Source organism: Pleurodeles waltl, chromosome 3_1 (assembly GCF_031143425.1).
Source record: "Pleurodeles waltl isolate 20211129_DDA chromosome 3_1, aPleWal1.hap1.20221129, whole genome shotgun sequence".
Lineage (NCBI taxonomy): Eukaryota > Metazoa > Chordata > Amphibia > Caudata > Salamandridae > Pleurodeles > Pleurodeles waltl.
This window is the reverse complement of record NC_090440.1, coordinates 765,067,910-765,091,362: the sequence shown is the minus strand read 5'-3', so window position 1 is coordinate 765,091,362 and position 23,453 is coordinate 765,067,910. Positions and strand designations below refer to the sequence as shown.

The following is a 23,453-nucleotide window of genomic DNA, read 5'->3' as shown; positions in this document are numbered from 1 at the left end:
GTACGCACCGCCGCGGGCGTGACCGCCATTTTCTATCTGTTTAATCACTCGAGACCTGATCATCCACAGGAGAGGACCTATACTGCAAGTGCTGCTGTGACCTCGGTCTGGAAGAGACAATGGCTGCTGCGACTGGGGAAAGGGCCCCTGCCTTCACTACAGAAGAGTTGGAGAAACTTGTGGATGGGGTCCTGCCCCAGTATGCGCTACTCTACGGTCCTCCAGACCAACAGGTAAGTCCACTGTGTGCACGTGGAATGGGCTATGCCTGTGTTGAGTGGGGTGGATATTAGATGGTGGGGTGGGGTGGGGAGAGAATGACGAGTGCAAGGCACGACAGATGAGAGCATGTACCACATGGCAAGGTTGGGGAGGGGGGGCCAATCCTATATATCATGCGGAATATTGATGATATGTCCAATTCCACCCTGTACATGTCAAATAGGTCAGCGCCCATCAGAAAGTCGATATTTGGCGTGCCCTCGCCAAGGAAGTCCGGAACCTGGGGTTGCACAACAGACGGGGCACCCACTGCCGCAAGAGGTGGGAGGACATCCGCCGCAGGACCAGGAAGACCGCTGAGTCACTGCTGGGGATGGCCTCCCACCCTAGGAGGGGTGCCAATCGTACCCTGACCCCCCTGATGTCCCGGATCCTGGCGGTGGCCTACCCCGATTTGGATGGGCGCGTGAGGACATCACAGCAGACACAAGGGGGTGAGTACCAGCACATTCAGCTATATTTACGCACAGTGGAGGTGCCTGGGTGGGGGAGGAGGGCTGTGGGTGACATGAGGCCAGGGCGCTTTCTGTAGTGTAGTCCTCTCCTTTAGCCATGTCCCTGTGCCCCGCCCCCCACCTCTGTAGGGTGACAAGTACAGCTATCCATGGTCCACCATCACCCAACTGCGCGTTTCTTGTCCCTACACCTGTTGGCCTAGTCACAAGTACTGAGTAGTGTACCCCGATTGCGCGGCTTAGTGCATGAGGCTCCTGTGTCTGTCCTCTCCGCCAACGGTGTTGACAAAGCATGCACTCAACCTGTTTATATTTCTCCCCCAACCCTTTTTCTTTATCTTCTTGTGCATGTGTGCATTAGCATCATCAGGCGGAGGAGATTTGGCACCGTAGCACGAGGGAGCTGCAACTCACAAGGCCCCGGTGGGCCATGGCACAGACACCGAGGCCACCAGTGATACGGAGGGCGAGATGAGCACCACAACGGGGACCCGTGGTGACACCAGCGACACCAACACGTCCTCGGATGGGAGCTCCCTAGCGGTGGCGGCAACATCCGTGCCCCCCGCCTCTACAGGTACAGCCGCCACCCAGCGCACCAGCTCCGCCCTCCCAGCAGCCCCTCAGCCTTTGCTCCGTGCACGCTCGCCCAAGAAGGCGGGCATCTCCTTCGCCCCAGGCACCTCAGGCCCTGCCCCCGTTACCCCTGCTGCCCTCAGTGAGGAGGTCATTGACCTCCTACAGACCATCATTGTTGGGCAGTCTACCCTTTTGAATGCCATCCAGGGGGTAGAGAGGGAGGTGCATCGTAGCAATGCATACCTGGAGGGCATTCATTAGGGTCAGGCTGCCCATCAACGATCGTTCAATTCTCTGGCCTCAGCACTGACGGCAGCCATTGTCCCTGTTTCCAGCCTCCCTCTTCTAACTGCCTCCACCCTGTCTCTGTCTCCTGTTCCTCAGCCTATCCCATCCACACCATCTGACCAGCCTGCACACACCTCAACACCCAAGGGCAGCTCATCCAGACATAAGCACCACAGATCACACAAACATTCACCCAAGCAACACCCAGATGCAGACATGCCAACAGCCACTACCTCCTCTGTGTCTCCCACCTCCTCGTCTCCCTCCTCCCTCCCTGTGACGTATACACTCACACCTGCCTACACACCACCAACAGCCAGTACTGCCATCACCAGCACACCCTCCAGTACAGTCCGCACACGTGCAGTCACCACCCCCACTGCCATTTACACGTCCCCTGTGTCCTCTCCCACTGTGTCTGTCACCCCCTCTTCCAAGACACACAAACGCAGGCAGCCACCCACCCAACAGCCAACCACCTCACGACAGCCTCCAGCCCATGCACCTTCACCCAAGGACAGCACACCTGACTCTCCTACAACCACATCCTCTTCCTCCACTCCCATAACCACTACACCTACCCTTTACCTTGGTCCTAAAAAAGTTTACCTCTCCACTCTTGACCTCTTTCCCTCACCTGACCCACCCCCTCCATCTGCTAAGAGTCCCAAGAGCGCCTCAGCCACCACCAGCCCGGATTCAAGGGTCACCGTGGTGCATGGATTTTGGAGTCCCCCCTTTGCCAGCAGTGATAGATCGGTCAACAGCAAGGGGACAGCCACCCCCCACCTGGAAAGAGGACCCGTAAAGTAAGGGGCCGCCGCGAGAAGACTGACACGGCTGCCCCCAAGGCCCAAAGTTCTGCCACTTCACCTGCCACAACATCCAGGGGAGGCAAGGCCCAGAGAGCCACATCGAAGGAGGGCAAGGGCAGCAGGGCGGAGAAGTCAGCCAGCAGGAGCGCGGAGCAGGAGGGCCCCACAAGCCCCATCCCGGGTGTGAGCGAGGACACCCGAGGGCCCAGGACACTGTCACCGAAGGGTCCAGCAACTGCACGGTCGGAGGGCGAGTGAGCAGGGAGTCCTGGCCAGGTCAGACTCCCTTGACTAACAGAACAAGCACCGCTGAAGAGGGCCCCGCCGTGCTGAAAGTCACCGCTGAAGAGGGCCCCGCCGTGCTGAAGGGCACCGCTGAACAGGGCCCCGCCGTGCTGAAGGGCACCGCTGAACAGGGCCCCGCCGTGCTGAAGGGCACCGCTGAACAGGGCCCCACCGTGCTGAAGGGCACCGCTGAAGAGGGCCCCGCCGTGCTGAAAGTCACCGCTGAAGAGGGCCCGCCGTGCTGAAAGTCACCGCTGAAGAGGGCCCCGCCGTGCTGAAAGTCACCGCTGAAGAGGGCCCCGCCGTGCTGAAAGTCACCGCTGAAGAGGGCCCCGCCGTGCTGAAAGTCACCGCTGAAGAGGGCCCCGCCGTGCTGAAAGTCACCGCTGAAGAGGGCCCCGCCGTGCTGAAAGTCACCGCTGAAGAGGGCCCCGCCGTGCTGAAAGTCACCGCTGAAGAGGGCCCCGCCGTGCTGAAAGTCACCGCTGAAGAGGGCCCCGCCGTGCTGAAAGTCACCGCTGAACAGGGCCCCGCCGTGCTGAAGGGCACCGCTGAACAGGGCCCCGCCGTGCTGAAGGGCACCGCTGAACAGGGCCCCGCCGTGCTGAAGGGCACCGCTGAACAGGGCCCCGCCGTGCTGAAGGGCACCGCTGAACAGGGCCCCGCCGTGCTGAAGGGCACCGCTGAACAGGGCCCCGCCGTGCTGAAGGGCACCGCTGAACAGGGCCCCGCCGTGCTGAAAGTCACCGCTGAACAGGGCCCCGCCGTGCTGAAAGGCACCGCTGAACAGGGCCACGCAAAGACAGGCACCGCTCCGCTGGGCCCTTCATCTCAAGCACCGCTCCGCTGGGCCCTTCATCTCAAGCACCGCTCCGCTGGGCACCGCCGTCTCAAGCACCGCTCCGCTGGGCCCGTCATCTCAAGCACCGCTCCGCTGGGCACCGCCGTCTCAAGCACCGCTCCGCTGGGCACCGCCGTCTCAAGCACCGCTCCGCTGGGCACCGCCGTCTCAAGCACCGCTCCGCTGGGCCCTTCATATCAAGCACCGCTCCGCTGGGCACCGCCGTCTCAAGCACCGCTCCGCTGGGCCCTTCATCTCAAGCACCGCTCCGCTGGGCCCTTCCTGTGAAGCACCGCTCCGCTGGGCCCTTCATCTCAAGCACCGCTCCGCTGGGCACCGCCGTCTCAAGCACCGCTCCGCTGGGCACCGCCGTCTCAAGCACCGCTCCGCTGGGCCCTTCATCTCAAGCACCGCTCCACTGGGCACCGCCGTCTCAAGCACCGCTCCGCTGGGCACCGCCGTCTCAAGCACCGCTCCGCTGGGCCCTTCATCTCAAGCACCGCTCCGCTGGGCCCCGCCGTCTCAAGCACTGCTGGCCCAATGACAGTGCCGGTTCTGTGTCGAGCTACTGTTCACGCTGCACTCGGGCCACCCTGCCTCCTCCATTGCCTGTGGAGACTGTTATCCACTTGATAGACTGTGGCTTTGCACTCCCCAGGATATGACAGTGGGCACCCCACCCACTGTAGAGACTTGAGAGACTGTGGCTTTGCACTCCCCAGGATGGAACAGTGGGCACCCCACCCACTGTAGAGACTTGAGAGACTGTGGCTTTGCACTCCCCAGGATGGAACAGTGGGCACCCCACCCACTACAGAGACTTGAGAGACTGTGGCTTTGCACTCCCCAGGATGGTACAGTGGGCAACCCACCCACTGTAGAGACTTGAGAGACTGTGGCTTTGCACTCCCCAGGATGGAACAGTGGGCATGGTGGCCCCTTCGTGGGTCTGGCGTCGTGGACTCATGTGGCTGTGGTGCCCCCCCTTCCCTTCCCCCTGAGGTGCCTGTAGTTTTATCATCTGATGCCCCTGCAGTGTTCTCTCCAACGTACTCAGGTCTCCTGTGTGGGCTTTGCCCATGTGTTGAAAAACTTTGGCCCACGGACAGTTGATATTTCAGTGACTGTGATGGACTTTTGGCCTCTATTTATCGGTTACGCAATGTTTAAAGTTGAATTATTTTTATTCCTTTTCATATTTTACCATGCCTTCAATGGACCTATTTGATACATAAATTTAGTTTCTCACTTTAATTATATCGTTTATTTCTTCCGGGGGGTTTGGGTGGTGTCACTTTGACTTGGTGCTCTGCATTGGTGTGTAGATAGTTGGGGGGTGGGTGTATTGCGTATGGGTGTGCCCGTAACCCTTCCTCCTCCCCCCTCCCCCCCTCCCCTGTGTCGTAGGTGCGGTACTCACCGTTGTCGTCTGCGCCGGAGTTCGTACTCGTGGTAGATGAGCAGGTAGACGAGGGCAGGTAGGATGTTCAATTCGGGCTCCATGCTGTCCTCCGTCCTCGTGGAGTGTATGGAGGTGAGCGTTTTCCCGTTCGTAGTCTGTTTCCGCCGTGTTTTTATCGGCGGGGCTCCCGCCCCGGAAAAGGTGGCGGATTGGTGAGTTGTGATAGGGTGGGCGGTACATTGTCTGCCGCCGGCCTGTTGGCGGTGACCGCCGCGCTGTTTGTGTGTCCCGCCGTGGCGGTCAGAGTGTTAAAGTGGCGGGATGTGTTGGCGGTTCCCGCCAGGTTCAGAATTCCATTTTTTGGACCGCCAGCCTGTTGGCGGGTTGGCCGCCGCTTTAACACCGACCGCCAGGGTCAGAATGACCCCCTTAATGATTATTTAAGGTGGTTGTAAGTAAGGAGTTGACCAGGGTGAAGATGTAGTCTGCCACAAGGATTTGGAAATTTAGTGGCTCACTGTTCAGAAACAAAGCCCCCAATTTTAAGACACCTGCAACATGCCACTGATGGAGTTGCTCTGAGCACAGCCATCCTGTGCGAGTGGGAAGGCTTAGCAAAGGTAGTGCAGGAGCATAGGGTTTCTTCGTGTCAGTGAGTTTACAGGTTCTGGCAAGGCAAGAGAAAGCCGTGCATGATAACCCCGCATGGTGATCCGTAGAATGGTCAGTAGGAAACAATGAGCAGTGCATTAAGCCTTTCTTAAAAGTCTTTATTGGTAAACCCCATCTCATGCAGGGAGGTGGGCAGAAAGCCAGCGAGACACCCATTGGACCTTTGCAGCTGAATAATAGCATTCTAAGTCCAGAAGACCTAATCCACCCGCAGTCTCAGTTAGCTTTAGAGTGGAAAGAGCTTCTGATGGCGCCGCAGTGACCAAATCAGATGTGTGGCCTGTCTGAAGAAGGATGACCAGGGGAAGGTTTGCAAAATAATACTATCATTGGGGTAGCACACCATCTTCACTAGTGCCACATGGCCTCTACAGAAAGCAGAAGAGAAGACCAAAAAGCAAACTGGGCTTGGAGGGACCGTTCGCTCTGCCGAGATTTTCATCCTGGAAATCTGTGTAAGAATGGTAGATATTAATCATTAAGTATCAAAAGGTAACTAGTTCCCATATGTTAAAGAAACACTAATACAATTTTAAAATGTGTAAATTTTGTTTGTGCAATTTACATACCAAATATTTTGAAGATTCTAAGTGTACTTGACACTTAGGGATAACCCAGATCTCTAGTTTGGCTTTTGCTCAATTTCAAAACCATATTAAGCCATGGACAAAGCGGGCAATTGCCTTGCACAACCTTGCAAGGGGTCTGGCCCCTGCTCACCCTTCAAAAGCACTAACAGTAGACCATTGACCCAGAAGAGTTTGCAAAGGTGGATGGGTGTTGCTTGTTCAACCACTTGACAGTGCCCCTTCTGTTTCGCTCCTGTGTGCAGAAACAACTCCCCAGGTACACAATACCTTCCAATAGTCTTGGTGGACCCATCTTGTCTGATTTTAGGAATTGTCCCACCTTGTTCTTCTCTTCTTTATCCAGTTTTTAGCAACAACCCTTTGAATTACTTGCCGTGGATCTCCCATTTGCTCTCAATTTCATCCTCCTCTTTTATTATCTTTGATTGGTAGTCCGGGCTCCTATTTCTCAGATAAATGTAGAGTCCCAGGCATATACTCTAGTGCAGTGAGACTACAGACAAGTTATGGGTACATCACATCCTGACATTAGGTGTGAGACTGTCGCCCACACCATCTGCCCTGCCTCTTTAAAAAAAATAAGGTTGAAAGTCCATGGACAGTTGGGGTAAGCCAGATGTTTTTGTTCAATTTGTTTAAACTAGCATAAGGTTAATTACCTTAATGTTTCCTAAACTGTTTGCCAGGGGTTTTAAAATGTTCAGAAACATAATCAAAATGTTGCTGTTACTTTCTCTTCAGGAAAGATCGGGTAGATTTGGGTAGGGGTGATGGCCTTGCCGCAGTACTGAAGGGCATTAATTTACTACTGAACAAGGACATAATGTGACACCTGAATGTAGCATACCCGGAGGCAATCACAAAAAGACCACAGTGAATAAATAGTGCTATGTTAAAAAGGAGTGAATAAATGCACTGACAACATAGTGAGGCATGGCCTCTCTTGAATGTGTCTGTAAAACTGACGTTTGTTCTTGAATTTTTGTCCTGAATTTTGACCCTTTGTCCTGAATTTGTGTCCTGAATTTTGACCCTTTGTCCTGAATTTTTTACAGTCCTATCCAGAATTTGCCTCAATGCCAGGTGGTCACCCTAGTCTACACTAGGGTTGCCACCAAGTCGTTTTTTTATCGGCATGACCAGTGTTTTGGCTGGAACAAATATTGTGATCATACTTCAGCCAGTAACTATAAAAATAATACTCTTTGACATGTGTTCTGGGGCTAGCCATAATGATACAGGCCGATAATTAAAGTAGACAAAGACAGAAAGAAGGTCACATAAAGACGATTCTCTATAACGCACTATTTAAGTACCATGTGTGGGCCTTTGCAAAGTCTGAAGGCGGCCGGTATTTTTCTTTGGGAAAGGTGACAACCCTGTCTGCACTATATAAAAGTTAAAATGTATCATATAAAAATAAGTAGTGTGAAAACTTGGAGCTGCAGATTCCTTTTTCTTTGCATTATTGTTGCCAAAAATGTCAGTTCTGCCCACAATTTTTAACACAATGGTCTTCATAAAAAATCCTCAAATCTGTTAACCGATTTTGTTTTTATTGCTCTTCAATGATGATAGCTTTAACATGAGATGCTGTGGAAAAGCTGCTTGCTTCCAGTTATCCGTATCGAGCCCTGCCATTCTCAGTCGACTCTTTGTTGGTGGGGGTGTGGTACTACCTTGTCAGTGGTTCTCCTGCCACTCCCATGTTCATATATTACTTAATCTTTCATCTGTATCTGCAGTTTATTAACGTATTCAGTTTGCACGTGTTGTGTGTCTGGTTTTCAGATGATTCAGGGCGTCGCGCTTCTGTTTCTGTGACCAGATTTGTCGGATGTCCAATTTTGAAACGAAATTACTGTGGTACTGTCCGTGATATTCTAAATTTATTCACTAGGTTTAATGTAAATCTTAACAGTATAATCTCTCTTGTTGACAGCAGACCGTAAAAGCTTTTGCACAATACACAGCACGGGATACTTAAAAAGCTGGCCACCTACAAAAATGGGACTTGATGAAGACAACGAGCCGGATAATGAAGGCTGCAACCTGAGCTGTTTGGTGGCAATTGGACGTCTGCATCCTCACATTGTTCCACAACCTCTCAATGGTGAAATAAGAGTTAAATCAACAGAGTATGTTTCACGGCATGCAATAGATGGGAAATTTGTTTTTGTAGACCAGAGGTATGAAACGTTTTAAACACCGTTTTGTTTTCTCATATGAACGAGTTCTGGCAAGGGTTACCTAACAAGACTTGTTGGCCTCAAGCATTGTTTAAAGATGGAGACAATTACTGAGAATTTGGTCAGTGGCATCATACAATTCTGCATGTTTATTTTCTCTGGGTGCCCCCTAGTAACTTAACAATTCAGTGTCTTGGCCATTTAAACTTTGCTCATTTAAACTTTTAATGTTATTAGTTACTTTGCAACATCCTTGATGTTCTTTGCATGTGTATTTACATTTTACACTATATGTAAGTAAACATGATTTGACATTCATAGACAAGCCCATGGTATTAAGCATGTAAACTGTTGCTCACAAAGGCAATATTTTCATGCACAGTTGTGACATATTTACAAATTGTGTAATTCAGTTCATAGTTGGGAAATAATCACATTCCTTTCTAGGGCATATTACGAAAACTATTTCAAGTTTAATGTGAAAGCAGGTTTTCAAAATACGTTAATCCATTTTCAAAATTTAACTTAAGGGAGAACCCACACTTACAGTCGCATAAATCAGTTTTATGTGGAGAATATGCTTGACCAAGCCTACTTTTAAAAACACTGAATAGGATTTCCTAAAATATTGTTTAGGTAACAATTTGAAATTGGCTTCACATAGATATTTATTTAAAATGTATGTATATAGTTCAAGCATATGCCACAAAAAAAATATGTTGTTACCCAAACTTGACTGCGTTATGTTTGCAATAGCAATTTTAAATTTGAGAGAAATATTTACTGCTGCAGCAGTTTTTCTACCAGTGTTTTTCAGACAACAAACCTTTCAGTAGTGTCACACATGTTTATTATTATTTATGAAGGAGACAAGAATAAATCTCTACCTATATCAAGCACTTAGATCACAGACCTCTACAATGTCACAATGGCACTTAAACACTTTAAAACATAAACCTAGCAAAGGTGTGCAGGCAAAATAAATAGCCGGTATGAAAGTTAGTATAACAATACATTTAAAAAAAAGTTTCAACCAGCTTTGCAACTGAAGAGAAATTAATATTTTTTTCTGCAGATGGGAACATTGTGAGCATGCTTTGTGCAGTCATTCAAAGCAAAGGAAACCTAAGGGTGAAGTGGGCTGAATTATTGCTCCGTGCTGTGTGCTGTGGTGGGCAAAATCAAATTGTGAATGACAGTTTAACAGATCAAAGGTTTAAGGCATCTGACCAAAAGCCCCTCTGTGGGCATTTACTATGCATTATTTTGGGGGGAAAACAGTAGTCTGATGAGAAATCTAAAGCTGTCTCAAATGCCAGTTCAAAAAATGTGCTTGTCTATTGTAATTGACAAATCAGTGTATTGATGGATTCAGTTGTGACCACAACCTAAGGAGCAATCAAAAATGAACAGTACAGACCAAGTGTGTGGGAACTAACTGATTGCATTCTGGGCTTGCTCACTATCTCACTATTGATTAAAGACTTTGTAAAAGATGTTCTGTGAGGCACTCGTGTCGCTCACTTTGAACGTGCATTTTTGTACGAAAGAACAAATGTCTTTTAAATTTCATTAGAGCAGTATTATTGAACTATTAGACTGTAACTTAACTTAAATTATGGGCCACATACTGTAAATATGAACCGGAAATTGTCATACTAACCAATTCTAGCATATAGTCTAAACATTTACTAGAAAGGGAGTACAGATTGCTTTGTGGCAAAGTATCCCACCTCTGCTGCATCGTAAGGGAATCGCACCATTTAGGTGTGGGTTGGGGTGGGGGGGACTCAACTGAGTCCAAGACATTTGTAAAATGGCCTGATGATATATCAGTTGAAGACTTACACCGTAATTGATGAGAATGTGAAGAGCCTCTGACATATCATACATTGACCATAATGGTGAAAAAACAACATTTTTCTGATTAAACCTGATGGGGCTAATTTCATAGCTGGCAGAGTAAGCACAGGCTATGTCATTCACAGCCACTGTCTGATGGGCAGAACTATTAATTTCATAAACAGTTTGTAATTTAGAGTTGCGCGAACAAGAACTGTGAAAGCAATAAACCCTGTGAGGAGGAAGTGCATTCAGTATTACTGTTTCAAGAATTATGCTGTGGTTGACCGTATTGTTGGATGTATGAATTCAGATAAGCAATGTTGGCTTTCCGCCTCATGTTGGCTACTTAATGTAGCATCCAAAGCTGATGTATAGTTCACTTTGTTTTTATTTGTGATGTACAGAGCGTGAACCTAGTCATGGGAACAATAGTGTTGTACATAGAAATAGGGGTTAACAATTTAAAATGTATATCCTTGTTCATTTATTCCTTTAAAATACATACTCCTGTTTGTTTTTAGGGCAACCGCTATACTGGGCTACTTACCACAGGAACTTTTAGGAACTTCATGCTATGAATATTTTCACCAAGATGACATAGGACATCTTGCAGAATGTCATAGGCAAGGTAAATAGATTCATGTTGTGAAATGTATCTTAATTATACTGTTCCAAATCGAATAGCCACATTAGACAGACCCGCATGTCAGCAAACAGGAGAAATGAATCGTGGAAAAGAGCGTATAGTAGTGTGAGTGCATAAATGATTAGCTGCATGCAAAGAAGGAATGGGAAAGCAGACTAATTCATTGAAAGCAATGGCCTTTGCATTTTGAAACTTATCTTGTCATGGCAGAGGGATTCCTGTGAAAAATCCTCAAACAAGATCCTAGAATTATTCCCAGAAAACTTTATAAATCATACAATGGTTTTGAGCAAAGCACTCCGATTAATCTACCAGTTAAAGTAGAGTCTTAGCTAAAAAGGAATGGATATTGGGAAGCCACTCTTTTTGGTTAGTTCAGTAAAAGATAGATATATAACTTAGAGGTCACTTTTCACAACATCACATTGATCCCGCATCCAGCGGGTCAGCTTTCAACGCTTCTATGGAGGTAAGTACTCACAAGTACTGGGGCCTGACTGTTCTTAGTTAAAGATCAATATTATGTGTCACTTTTGCTAAATTTCACATGTTTTGACTGACTTTATTTGGGCTGGGAATCGTGACTCAAAGCAGTGATTTTGAAGGACCTTTTCCACCATGCACATTGTCATTAACACCTCCGAACACAAATGTGGTCAGTCTTCAGTCTCCATTTTAGTCAGTGTATGTGCACTCAAATAATATAATGGGTGGTAGTTTCTGCAGGTTTGATTCCCATGACTGTAATGCAAGGACCATGTTCCTTTGTTTTGAGAAGCTTTATCATGTTGTCAGTGTTTACTACATTGGAAAGAACATGCCAAGACCTAGCTTTTGATGGGCCATTTGTTATGTAAAATGGAAAATACATATGCCCATCTTCAAGTTTAAGGCCTTCCATTATACATTTCACAATGTCAGACTTATAGCGGTTGAGGGATTATAAAGCCCACTAGTGTTTGACGTGGTCATGGTTCTGTTCGCTGCCAAAATATAATATTGTTGTGATTCTGAAAAAAACAAATTAGCCTAGCTTGTCTGTTAAAGTGGTCAATCTTGTTAGTTTGCACAAACCTTGCAACCTTTTGCTAGAATGGCAATTACCACAACGTATAATGTTTTGGAAATATGATGGCGTTTTATGATACTGCCAATGATCTGTTTGCATGCTCAGAAGAGGGTTGTAATTCCGGCCGTGATCTCATAGTCCACCTCCTTGTAAAATATTATGCAGAATTTTGTGTCTGATCAGAGGATATGACTGCTTTGGTAGTTAACAGTCACATGAGATAGTTGTCAATATACAGGCATCTCAGCAGCGTTTTAAGGTTCAGTTATATTTTACTGGTTCATGAACGGTGTAAACCGAATTTTCTGCCCAGAACCTGGAGCCCAACGAAATGCAAATGAATAACTTCCCATATTTTCCTACCCCCAAAACAGCATTTTTGGAAGGATTGCTTCAGATCTCTGAGAATCCTTATATGTGGATTTAATGGTGGTTTTCCAAGAATTGCTGTTGGGGGGGTGGAGAGGGGGATGGAAACATGGTGAGGTTCTCCATTATTACCAGGCGAATCCAGTCTTACAGGTTTGCCCTCACAACCACTGATGAATATATTTTGCATTGTCTGTTTGTTTTAGGCATCCAAGGGACCTGACCTGTGTATGCTACAGTTTGGACCATAAAACACCAATGTTTCTCCAATTTTGATTGAATCCATTCTACCATATAATTTAACTGGAAGGCATAGTAGTTTTGTTTAACGTCTGGCAGTTCCATCCTGTTGGACCTGGCCCTTTTTACAGGGTCATCCCCAAACTTTTTTGCCTCCTTCCTCCTATTTCTACTGACCTGTTGTTGTTGGCTTTTGAACTCTGAGCATGTTCCCACTGCTAACCAGTGCTAAAGAGCATATGCTCTCTGTGTAAACTGTACTGTTAATTGGTTTATCCATGATTGGCATATTTGATTTACTAGTAAGTCCCTAGTAAAGTGCACTAGAGGTGCCAGGGCCTGTAAATCAAATGCTACTAGTGGGCCTGCAGCACTGGTTGTGCCACCCATATGAGTAGTCCTGTAATCATGTCTCAGACCTGCCACCGCAGTATCTGTGTATGCAGTTTTAAACTGTAAATTCGACTTGGCCAGTGTACCCACTTGCCAGGCCTAACCCTTCCCTTTTCCTACATGTAAGACACCACTAAGGTAGGCCGTAGGTAGCCCCATTGGCAGGGTGCAGTGTATGGTTAAGGTATGACAAATACCTATGTGTTTTATATGTCCTGACAGTGAAATACTGCCTAATTCGGTTTTCACTGTTGCAAGGCCTATCTCTCTCATAGGTTAACCTGGGGGCTGCCTTTAAACATGATTTAGGCGTAGCTTCCCTTTGGGAGCAGATAGACACGTGGAGTTTGGGACCTCTGAACTCCCAATTTAAAAATACATCTTTTAGTAAAGTTGGTTTTAAGATTGTTTGTTTGAAAACAACACTTTTAGAAAGTGAGCATTTTCTTGCTTGAACCATTTTTTGTGACTCTGCCTGTTTGTGGATTCCCTGTCTGGTTTAGTTTGACAGTTGGGCTGTTTGAACCTCTCTCCAGACAGTGACACAAAGGGGGCTGGGGTGTAACCTGCATATTCTGATGAGCCATCTGTGCTAGGAGGGAGGGGAGAAGTGGTCACTCGCACCTGAAAGGGTTGAACCTGCCCTCACACACTTCTGTACAAGAAACCTGCTGGTGTAGAATCCCTGAACCAGACCTGCCAAGAAGAACTGCCTGGCTGCCCAAAGGCCTCACTGGGACTGCTTTTCTGACAAGGACTGCGGCCTTGCTGTTGCCCTGCTGCCTTGCTGCTTACTGGCTGTTCTGAGAAGTGCTCTCGAAGGGCTTGGATAGAGCTTGCCTACTGTTCCCTGAAGTCTCAGAACCAAAAAGACTTCACTCCTGCAACTGGACTCCTTGTGCGGCAAACATTCAACGCACAGCCTACTAACAACGACGCACAGCCTGCCCAGTGGTGAGAAATTCACTGCACGCTGAACTGGAACGACACAGCCCTACTTCGCAAGGAGAAGATCGATATAGCGCCTGCGTTGCGACCAGAACTTCGATGCACGGCCCACCGGATTGGCGCACAGCCGACCCAGGATGTCGCAGCCCGACTTCAAGGGAGGACTTGACGCAGCGCCTGCCATGCATGGAGAAATTTCCACGCAACGCCCACTGGATCGACGCAGCACTTGTGACTTCGCTCCGTGAGCTCAGGATTCCACGCACAGACCCCGGGGTACCAGAAAACTCCGCAACCCAAAGAGGAACCAAGTCCGCGTGCCAGATTTTGACTCAAAGCCTTCCCCTGCGTGGAAAATAACAACATAAGTCAGTGTGCGAAGGGGCAAAACTGACGCACACCTCCCTGTTTTCCACGCATCGCCTTCTCTGCGGTTCCTTGCGGAGATTTTGAACACAAACCAGGTACTGTGTGCTTGCAAGAGACCTTTTTATTGTTTTTAAGAGACATTTATTTGTTTTGCAAAGACTTAAGACACTTTATATCACTTTTTCATTGATATCTCACCATTTACTTACTGCATTTTAATCGTTTTGACCTGCATCTTATCAGATAAATAAATATTATATATTTTTCTAAACACTGTGTGGTGTATTTTTGTGGTGCTATATGGCGTTGTTGTATGATTTATTGCACAAATGCTTTACACATTGCCTTCTAAATTAAGCCTGACTGCTCAGTGCCAAGCTACCAGAGGGTGGCCACAGGATAATTTGGATTGTGTGTGACTTACCCTGACTAGAGTGAGGGTCCTTGCTTGAACAGGTGGTAACCTGACTGCCAACCAAAGACCCTATTTCTAACACATCCTATTAGTCCTATTAGTTAATTGAAATGTTCATACTGTTAACCTGTTTTTTTCATTCCTTAGGAAATTGTATAGTAGCACCGATTTCTTTTTTTTAATTGGGTTACCCCTTTTCCCTACATATGCCAAGCCTTGAGAAAGGACTTGAGAAAGCATCATAGTTCACCTCATGGTGCCATTTACTGTTGATGTAATTTGTGTCCCGGGATAGTGATGGTCTACCACTGGAATGGGAATTGTTGTTCAAGCTCTGTGACCTGATCTTGAGAGTGTGAGATTTAAAGCTTGGGATTTGTTATAATCCAGCCAAGGGGGTCGTGTCCCAGATGGTTCCCATGTAAGGCTGATCTTTTGGAGCTCTGTTGCATGTAAGGCACGTGGGGTGGATGCTGAGCCACCCTCCGACCCCTCTCCCGGGACCACACGGTGACTCTGGCTGCACCAGAGGCTGCCATTAATTGACTGGGGCATGCATCAGCCTTATTTGCCCAAGGAGCCCGTCTGAAAGCTGGAGAGGATCTGCACTGGCACATAGCTGCATGGTCAAGCTGCCGACTGCACCGGAGACCTGAACTGGAGTGAAACCTGCAGTCTGCCCTGCTGATAGAGGCCCTCAGGTTCAGATGGACCGATTGTGTTAATGGAGGAGTCTTCCCCACCACAGCCTTGACCAGAATCCCTGTATTGCCTGACAGCCTTGTGTCGGCGCTTGCCGGGCCAACATCCATAGGCCGCCGCAGAGTGCCAAGTGAAGTCTGTGCTACCGACCGGACCCTCCAGCCTAATCAGCCAGACACAGCCCACTTTAGCCTGCCAGGGCCCCCTGTGCTCCTTGCCGTTCTGCCTGTTGGCTACAGGCTCAGACAAAGTCACAGAGAGCCTGTGACACTGAGCTTACTTTAGCTCAGATGGCAAAGGTATGTGGCAGGACTGACGCAGCCTAGCCCGGCTTGCTTGTGCCTTGGTCTACTGTGCGGGGCCAGTCTCTTTCAGCATGCATGCTCTTTTTTGGCCTGCGCCTACCCCAGGGACACTACTTTGCCGCCTGCGACCCCTTGCATACTGGTGGCACTGATGGGATTTTGATTGCTTCGGGTAAGCCTTGAGTGCACACCTGTGAAGGACTGGCAAGGGGGTGGCATAGTGGTGTGGTTTCCCAGGGCCCTTTCTACGAGGCCCTGCCATGCCTGGGGGCTTTGCGCATGTTTACCACCCTCCAGGCTGCAAAATCTTCCAACCGCTCAACAAGACCTGGGACATATTAAGACCTGTACTTTAGCCAATCAGCACATAATATGCCTCACCACACATAATACCCGACTATGATCTTGAAGAGGCCTGAACATTCATAATACCGCTCATCTCAATGCCACCAGATTTTGCTCACTACCGTGTCTCTCTCCGCACGCCCTTACAGGGACTGAGCCGGTGCCGGTGGCCTGTGCAGGGAGATAGCTCAGCCTCAATACATTTGCCTCATGCCATTAGCCATAGGTGCTGGACCTTACTACCTGCAACCGTTGGGGGGTGGGGTGGGCTAATGGTAGACCTGCTCAATCACTTTACCTGAACGATACCCTGCAGACTCTCTAGCACCCACCTTCCTGCTGCGAGGGAGGCTGGCCTATGGTACAACCACGTCTTCGCAATGCAGTGCTAAAAAATACACCATTCGCCAAACCCTTGGCAAAGAAACAAGACCAGAACTGAGAGGTGTTTTCATCTGCACCTCTGCCGGCAGATGCGACTGCAACAGGCTCCCAAAGTGAAGAGACACAGATTATGAGGACATTCCTAGAAAGCCTTTTTGGGACCCCCAGGGATGACATAGCAGTACTTAAGCAGGACATCGCGGCAGGCCTGAGGGACATCAGACAAGACCTCAGGCAGCTAGGCCACTGAGTCGAGTCTCTGGAACAAACAGCCAACTCCCGTGTGGAAGAACTAGAGGAACACCATTGGGAACTCCTCAAACTCCAAGATAAGAACTTACAGCTCCAACATCAGCTGGAAGATCTAAAAAACAGATCCTGAAACTGCAACATTCACATACGGGGAGTCCCACTGCAAACCGTGTCAGAGGACTTAGAGGACTACATCACTTGCCTGTTTTGACATTTAGCTCTCAAACTCGCAGACCAGATTATTATACTTGACCATATTCACAGGTCCTCCAGCCCAGTCACCAGGCCAACCACAAGATATCCTTAAATGTCTCCAGTACTGTAGACAGAAGAAGGCAATCATGGACAGGAAAACCATTGACTTCAAGGGCTTTAAGGTCGGGCTTTATGAGGACTGTTCCCTAATCGCATTACAGCGTCGCCGATCCATACGACCCCTCACTGACTTTCTCTGGGCTAAGGGGTTCAAATACAAATGGCAACACCCCTTCAGGCTTCAGTTTGTCTGGGACAACGCAACTAGAATCATTCGGACCCAGACGAGGCCTGCTTTCTATTGGACATGGCTGCTCTTCCCAGGGAACCTTCCACTCCACTGCAATGCACTACATCTCCTTCCTCAGGAAGTGCTGCTCTTACCGCATGGCGAAGAAATCAGCCCATAAGCCTACAGAGACAGAAAGTAGTAAGGAGCAGGTAGCATTGTTGTTCCAGCCACAAAGACGTGACAGTGCATCAAATCCTAGTAGTGACCACTTATTCCGTAGAGGCCATGTGGACGACCATGTGTTGATATGAGTGGGGGGGAACGGTGCTCCCCCGCTCCTTTTCTGGCCAACGATTCCTCTGGCTCGGCACCTCCAGCTGATGGAAAACCGGCGCCACCTTGTTAGTTGTTGAAGTTTATGGCAGTGGAGCCCCACGGCTCCAGTGATTGAAGGCTTTCCAGGATATCTTGACAGCAACATGGACCCTCAGGTTTTGATCTTTAACGTTCCCAGGTGGGAAACCTGTTTGTTGTACTTTTTCTTGTTCTCCCCTTCCTTCCTGTTCCCTGTTCCTTTCCTCTATTCCCTGACTGCTAACAAATGCCTTTCCACACACATCTTCGGACATCACACTACAGACGAGCTTCCGGGACCACGTGTTTAATCTCTGGCCCCTATTTCATTTTTACGGCTCCCAGCACTCCTCATCTATGGTGAATATACTTAGCTTGAATGTTCAGGGACCTAATGCCCAGACAAAACGCATTGCACTCCTATCCTTCCTTAGAGACACCAAATGTGACATTTGACTTCTAAAAGAAACTTACCTACGTAAAAAGCTGATTGACAATGCCTGTGCTCCCGATGGTTTGACCGCCAATACTTTTCTTAGGGGCAAGGAAAGAAGGTAGGAGTGGCAATCTTTTTTACCATGCAGTTTCCAAGGACGATGACAGAAACACAATCAGACCTGCCTGGCAGGCTCCTAGCATTGCAAGTAGACCTACACGGCTGCACATTCACACTGGCAAACCTTTATGCCCCTAATAGGCATCAGGAAGCATTTATCAAGGACACAATAGGCCGCATTATCACTACCCCAGCCATGGATATCATAGTTGCGGGGACTTTAATATTGTACCTAATGCTCACCTAGATCGTTCTACTCCGAGCGTGGGATAGACTGGTGCCCTGTACACATCTTGCAGACAATTGCTAGCTGACATGAGACTGGCAGACGTGTGGCGACAGCGGAACGCAACGACACAGGACTATATATTTTTTTCTCAGTGGCCCACTAGACTAATGCCAGAATTGACCTTTTTTCACATCCCCAGGTATCACAGCCACGACTGTTGCAGTGGACATTGGAGTGGCTGCCCTTTCTGACCATTCCCCTATCACCCTTCGATGAACTTTCCCTAACTCCACACCACCTCATATACATGGTGTCTTAATCGCAAGCCTCTCACCTATGAAAAGATAGTCACAAAAATCAAAGCTGCAATCACCTCGTTTTTAGCTACCAATGACACTCCAGACACACCTACAGCCCTTTTATGGGACACAGTGAAGGTGGTGATATGGGACCAGTTTATATCGATAGCTGCCCGCTTCAATAGAGGTAGGCAAGACACTTGTGCTAAGTTAGAATCCACCATAAAAGACCTAGAGGAGACACCTAAACAAACTAGCTTGTTTGCTACATGATGCGACCTCACAGCTGCGTGCAAGCAACTCAAAGCTCTCAACATGGACAGGGTGGAATACATCCTGCTGTGAACAAGTCAAACATACTATACCGGTGGGAACAAAGCAGAGCGGTTGCTAGCTCACCAGTGGTGATCCCAAGCTGTTCATTAATGTCTGGAAACACTTGGAGGCCCTCACAATGCCACAGTTCATCAAGATGGGCTACTAGTAAAGGAATTTGAAGCTTCTACACTGCCCTTTACACACTGGAGGATCTAGACCTAAGAGCTGCAAAATTCTACCTGGCACAGGTCCCTCTGACTTGCATTCCCCAGCAAGAGGCCTCTAAAACTAGATGGGGACATCTCCCCTACTGAGGTCCTCATGATCATAAACTGCCTCCAGCCAGGCAATTCACCTGGACATGATGAATATACTTCTGACTTATATAAAATCTTTGGGCCATTAGTGGCCCCTATTCTGGGCACCGCTTTAACTCGTTCAGCTCCTCTGGTACCCTCAGAGAAACTGTGCAACTTGTTAGGATAACAGTCCCTCCAAAACTTGGTAAAGACCCAGTGCATTGCTGCTCCGATTGTCCTATTTCTCTACTTAATGTAGACCCCAAACTTTTCACTGGCATTTTGGCTCAGCATCTTGCCCCATGCATGCAAGGCCTAATGGACCCTCACCAAACTGGGTTCATACTAGGAAGAAGCTATAGTGACAGTACAAAATGCACTTGCCGCCTTGTGAATTAGGCACAGTGTTACTGTTTCCTGGTCCTTCTCCTCTCCATAGATGCTGAGAAGGCTGTTGATTGTGTCCATTGGCCATATCTGCACTAGGTGTTGGAGAAGTTTGGCATTTGTTGCTGCCTTTCTGCATTTCAAGGGGCACCCGTCAAGGTTGCCCCTTACCCCACTATTATACACCCACTATTATTTGCCCTATATATGGAGCCCCTTGCAGAGCAGACATGAAAAGTTGAGATATGGGTGGCAGAGAACATAAGGTAGCATTATATGCTCATGATGATTTACTGGTCCTGTCTAACCCACATACTTCATTACCAGCAGTGATGTGAGATCTGACCGCATTTGGATTGTCCTCTGGCTTTAAAACAAACCTTCAGAAATTATTAGCACTAACCCTCACTATTCCAAAGGCTGATCAAGCACGACTCAAAGGTCAATTCCCATTTGTCTGGGCCTCACAAGGGATAGGATACCCAAGCCTACACATCCTCCACACACCTACGCATACCACGGAATGTAATTATGCTGCACTGATGGTGACTACTCACACTGCGCTTTCCAAGTGGAAGGTACACAAGCTCTCCTGGCTGGGGCAATTGCCTGCTATTAAGATGACCTTACTACATAAGATTCTTTGCTATGCAGATGCCACCACTCCAACTGCCCCAACATGTCCTAAATAAATTACAATGCTTTGTTGAGAATTTCATTTGGGAAGGGTAAAAGGCACGTATGGTGAGAAAACAGGCTTACTTGCGCCAGTCAGAGGGTGTCATGGATATTCCTCACCTCTTATGTTATTACCAGGCGGTGCAGCTGCTTTAAATGGTAGATTGGTTTAGACCCAGCACGGAAAAGCATTGGTGTTTCATAGACCTAGCAGTGGCTGGCATACATATTTGGAAAGTGCCATGGCTTCCGAAACAACACAGACCAGATGGGGGGACTATATCTTGCCAGTACTTAAAGCTACAATGGGTGTTTGGGATAAGGTACAAGTCAGATGGAAACTCTCCATACCCGTCTCACCGCAGACACCCATTATAGGGAACCTGGACTTCCCTCCTGCGCTAAGCTGTTCCTTGTGTATACAGTGGCAGGAAGCCAATCGCAAGAGGGCGGGTGACCTATTTGACATGGAGAGTCCTATAGACTTTCCCTAAATCCAGTCTGAATATGGGTTACCATCTGCCGCTTACTGGAAATATGGCGTTATCCAGCACACGGTCTCTAGCCCCTTGGTCCATTCTGATGTGGGTAGGCCACTCACAGCCTTTGAGAAATGATTTCTTACCCACTCCTCTGACAAACATCTTTCTAATATCTACTCCTTGCTCAACACCTCCCAAGCCCCCCTTCCAACACCTGTGCAGTGAGGATAGGAGATGGAATGTGAGCGCACCTTTACAACCAAAGAATGGTGGGACATTTTACACTGAGCCTGAACTTCTTCTCGCAGTATCGCTAGCACAAAAATGTTCCTTAAAGTCACACACTATTCGTATTATACTCTGGCCAAAATTGCCTCAAAAGAAAAGGGGCAGCAAGAATACTTGCTGGCAGCATTGTGGCCAGGTTGGTACTCTTACCCACCTTCCATGGCGTTGCCCTCAGAAAAGAACCTTCTAGAGAGAGGTCTTAACAGCGCTTAACAACGCTAGATGACTTATATGATACTGGCATTCCTAAGTTTCCTAGCTATGCTTTGCTAGGCCTTCCAACTCCTTTGACGTGCCCCCTAAAATCCACAAAGGGACACCCTATCACCCAATTGTTGTGAGCGGCTAACAACCTTTGCTCTCTCAGTGGGGCACGGACAAAATCCAGATGACACTCAATTGGCTTCATAAATTGTGAGAACTACTGGGTATGGAGAAGTTGTCAGTGGCTATGATTGTGATAGAGTTTGATACCACAGTTTGATAAGGTATGGGGGTCATGCATATGCTTCCTAAGTGACAAATGTGGGGAACTAACTTGCCCCGAATACCTGCCCGTTCTCCGCCTGACGCCCCCCCAGTCGTACACCCACTGGCCCAATTCATGACACAACACCTCTCATCCTTTTTCCTGCTTCGACAGTGGACTTCCCTTCCCCACCCCATGACTTCTCCCGTTAGGTCTTCCTTCTTTCACCTTTTTTGATGTTTTCCTTTTTAGAGTTTGTTTATTGTTTTCCCACCGGCCAGTGGATGTAAGTGGGTCGATTGTTGTACTCTTCGCTTTAATTTACTAAAAGAGATTTAAACCATAATCCAGCCAAAATCCAGAGGCATCCACTTTAGTCATTAAGGCAATATGGCTGAATTCCGGAGGAGTTGCAGTCACCATAATGTAATTTGCTTACATTGCTAATTTTGACTCATCCTCTTCCATTCCCATGAAAATCCCATGGATGCCATGCCTACCCCTGATCTTATTTGTTAAAGGCTAAAATGTCAGCTCAAATAGCAAGGATAAAGGGACCTACCTGCTCATACCCCTGTCAATGGTAAAGCTTTTGAAGAGAACAGCTAGCTGTCAAACCTCAAATCGGACACCCAGAACAGCTGTAGGTAGTCTCATGCAGGAAGGTCCATAAGACTCAATCAGTCGCCTTTTCAGCATCAACAGAGAGGAAGGAAGTTTTCCCAACTTTGTGAAATTGTTAATGAGGTACCTGAAACATTTATTATTATCAACACTATTCACTTGGGCATAAAACCAGTTTGGTCCAGTTTGAATAAGTCCTGGTATACTTTTTCCAAGTCTATTAGCTATAGTCCCTAAGAAGAGTTTAAAATCGGCTTTTAAAAGGAGATTGGGCAATAGGAGCTGAAAGGACCTGGTTGTGAAAGAACTGCTAGGAGTGTCTGTAACTGTCAGTGTCTGTCTCTGTTATCTTGTTAGAAGATGAGAAGGTATTGTAGAGGTGGGATAACACAAGGGAAACTCTTTTGCAAACGTTTTATAGAACAAGGTGGAAAATCTGTGCATCTATGGCACTTTGGATAACTTTAGTTTTCTAATTGATAGCAGGACCTCATTGTTCTGTATAGGCCTTCTAAATAGGCAGCCCCTGCAGACGTTTGGAAAGCTGGGTGAATTCTAGGTAGTCTTACCTTTATAGGATACAGTCTCTCACATGTAGAGTGCTTAATAGAAATCACGAAAGGAGTGTGCTGTTTAATGGTCTTGAGTTTTAGTGTAGCCTGATCTATCATGAAAGCTCACAAGTCTCTTATGGGTTCTTTCACCCTTAACTTCCAGGTCAACAAATTCCATATTCTGTTGCAACCATCATAATACAGTTGTTTTTAAAAGCAGATATTCCACCTTTTCTGTCTCAAGAGCTTCACTTCGGCTTGCATATCAATGACGGTCCATCACAACTTCTGGGATCCACTTCTCCATTTTTGTTAGGTCTAAAGGCCAACTATTGCAGGGAAAATCAATGTAACTTTAGTCTTTGCACACCTTTCTGGAGTGGGCGAGTCTTGTGCAACAGGCGAATCTTGCTGTTAGGGAAATTAAACTGGTTTAGGATTGCCAGCCACTTTGACAGTGAGTTCATACCTCTAACCTTCAGACTATAAATTTTAACATGGTTATTTCTTGCTGTGTTGTCAAGTGACGTGTGAAAAATATTTTGTTGTTGGTGTCTGTCCCCGGAAGTAACTTCATAAAATGCTGAAATAACTTTATAGCATGCAGGTTGTAAGAACAATCGTGACAAATCTCACATTGGGCTACAACTGCAGGAATTTGGGAAGAGTTGTCATACTGCATCATATTGGCTATTGATTTTCATTCTGTCCTGACACCTGTTGTTCTATCTAGAAGGTTTATCCTGCAT

The 23,453-nt window shown here is 47.6% G+C and overlaps 1 protein-coding gene across 5 annotated transcripts in view; it reads left to right on the top strand.

Annotated features, from left to right (window-relative positions):
- The window catches only part of BMAL1 (basic helix-loop-helix ARNT like 1), a 573,964-nt gene that overhangs the window by 414,277 nt on the left and 136,234 nt on the right, over positions 1-23,453 (top strand). For 3 of the 5 annotated variants that reach the window (XM_069223570.1, XM_069223572.1, XM_069223569.1), the window contains 2 exons: positions 8,152-8,398; positions 10,765-10,871. In XM_069223570.1, the coding sequence (XP_069079671.1) occupies positions 8,152-8,398; positions 10,765-10,871 (354 nt within the window). The remainder of the gene's footprint in view (positions 1-8,151; positions 8,399-10,764; positions 10,872-23,453) is intronic. The other 2 variants (XM_069223574.1, XM_069223571.1) reach the window with 1 other exon arrangement.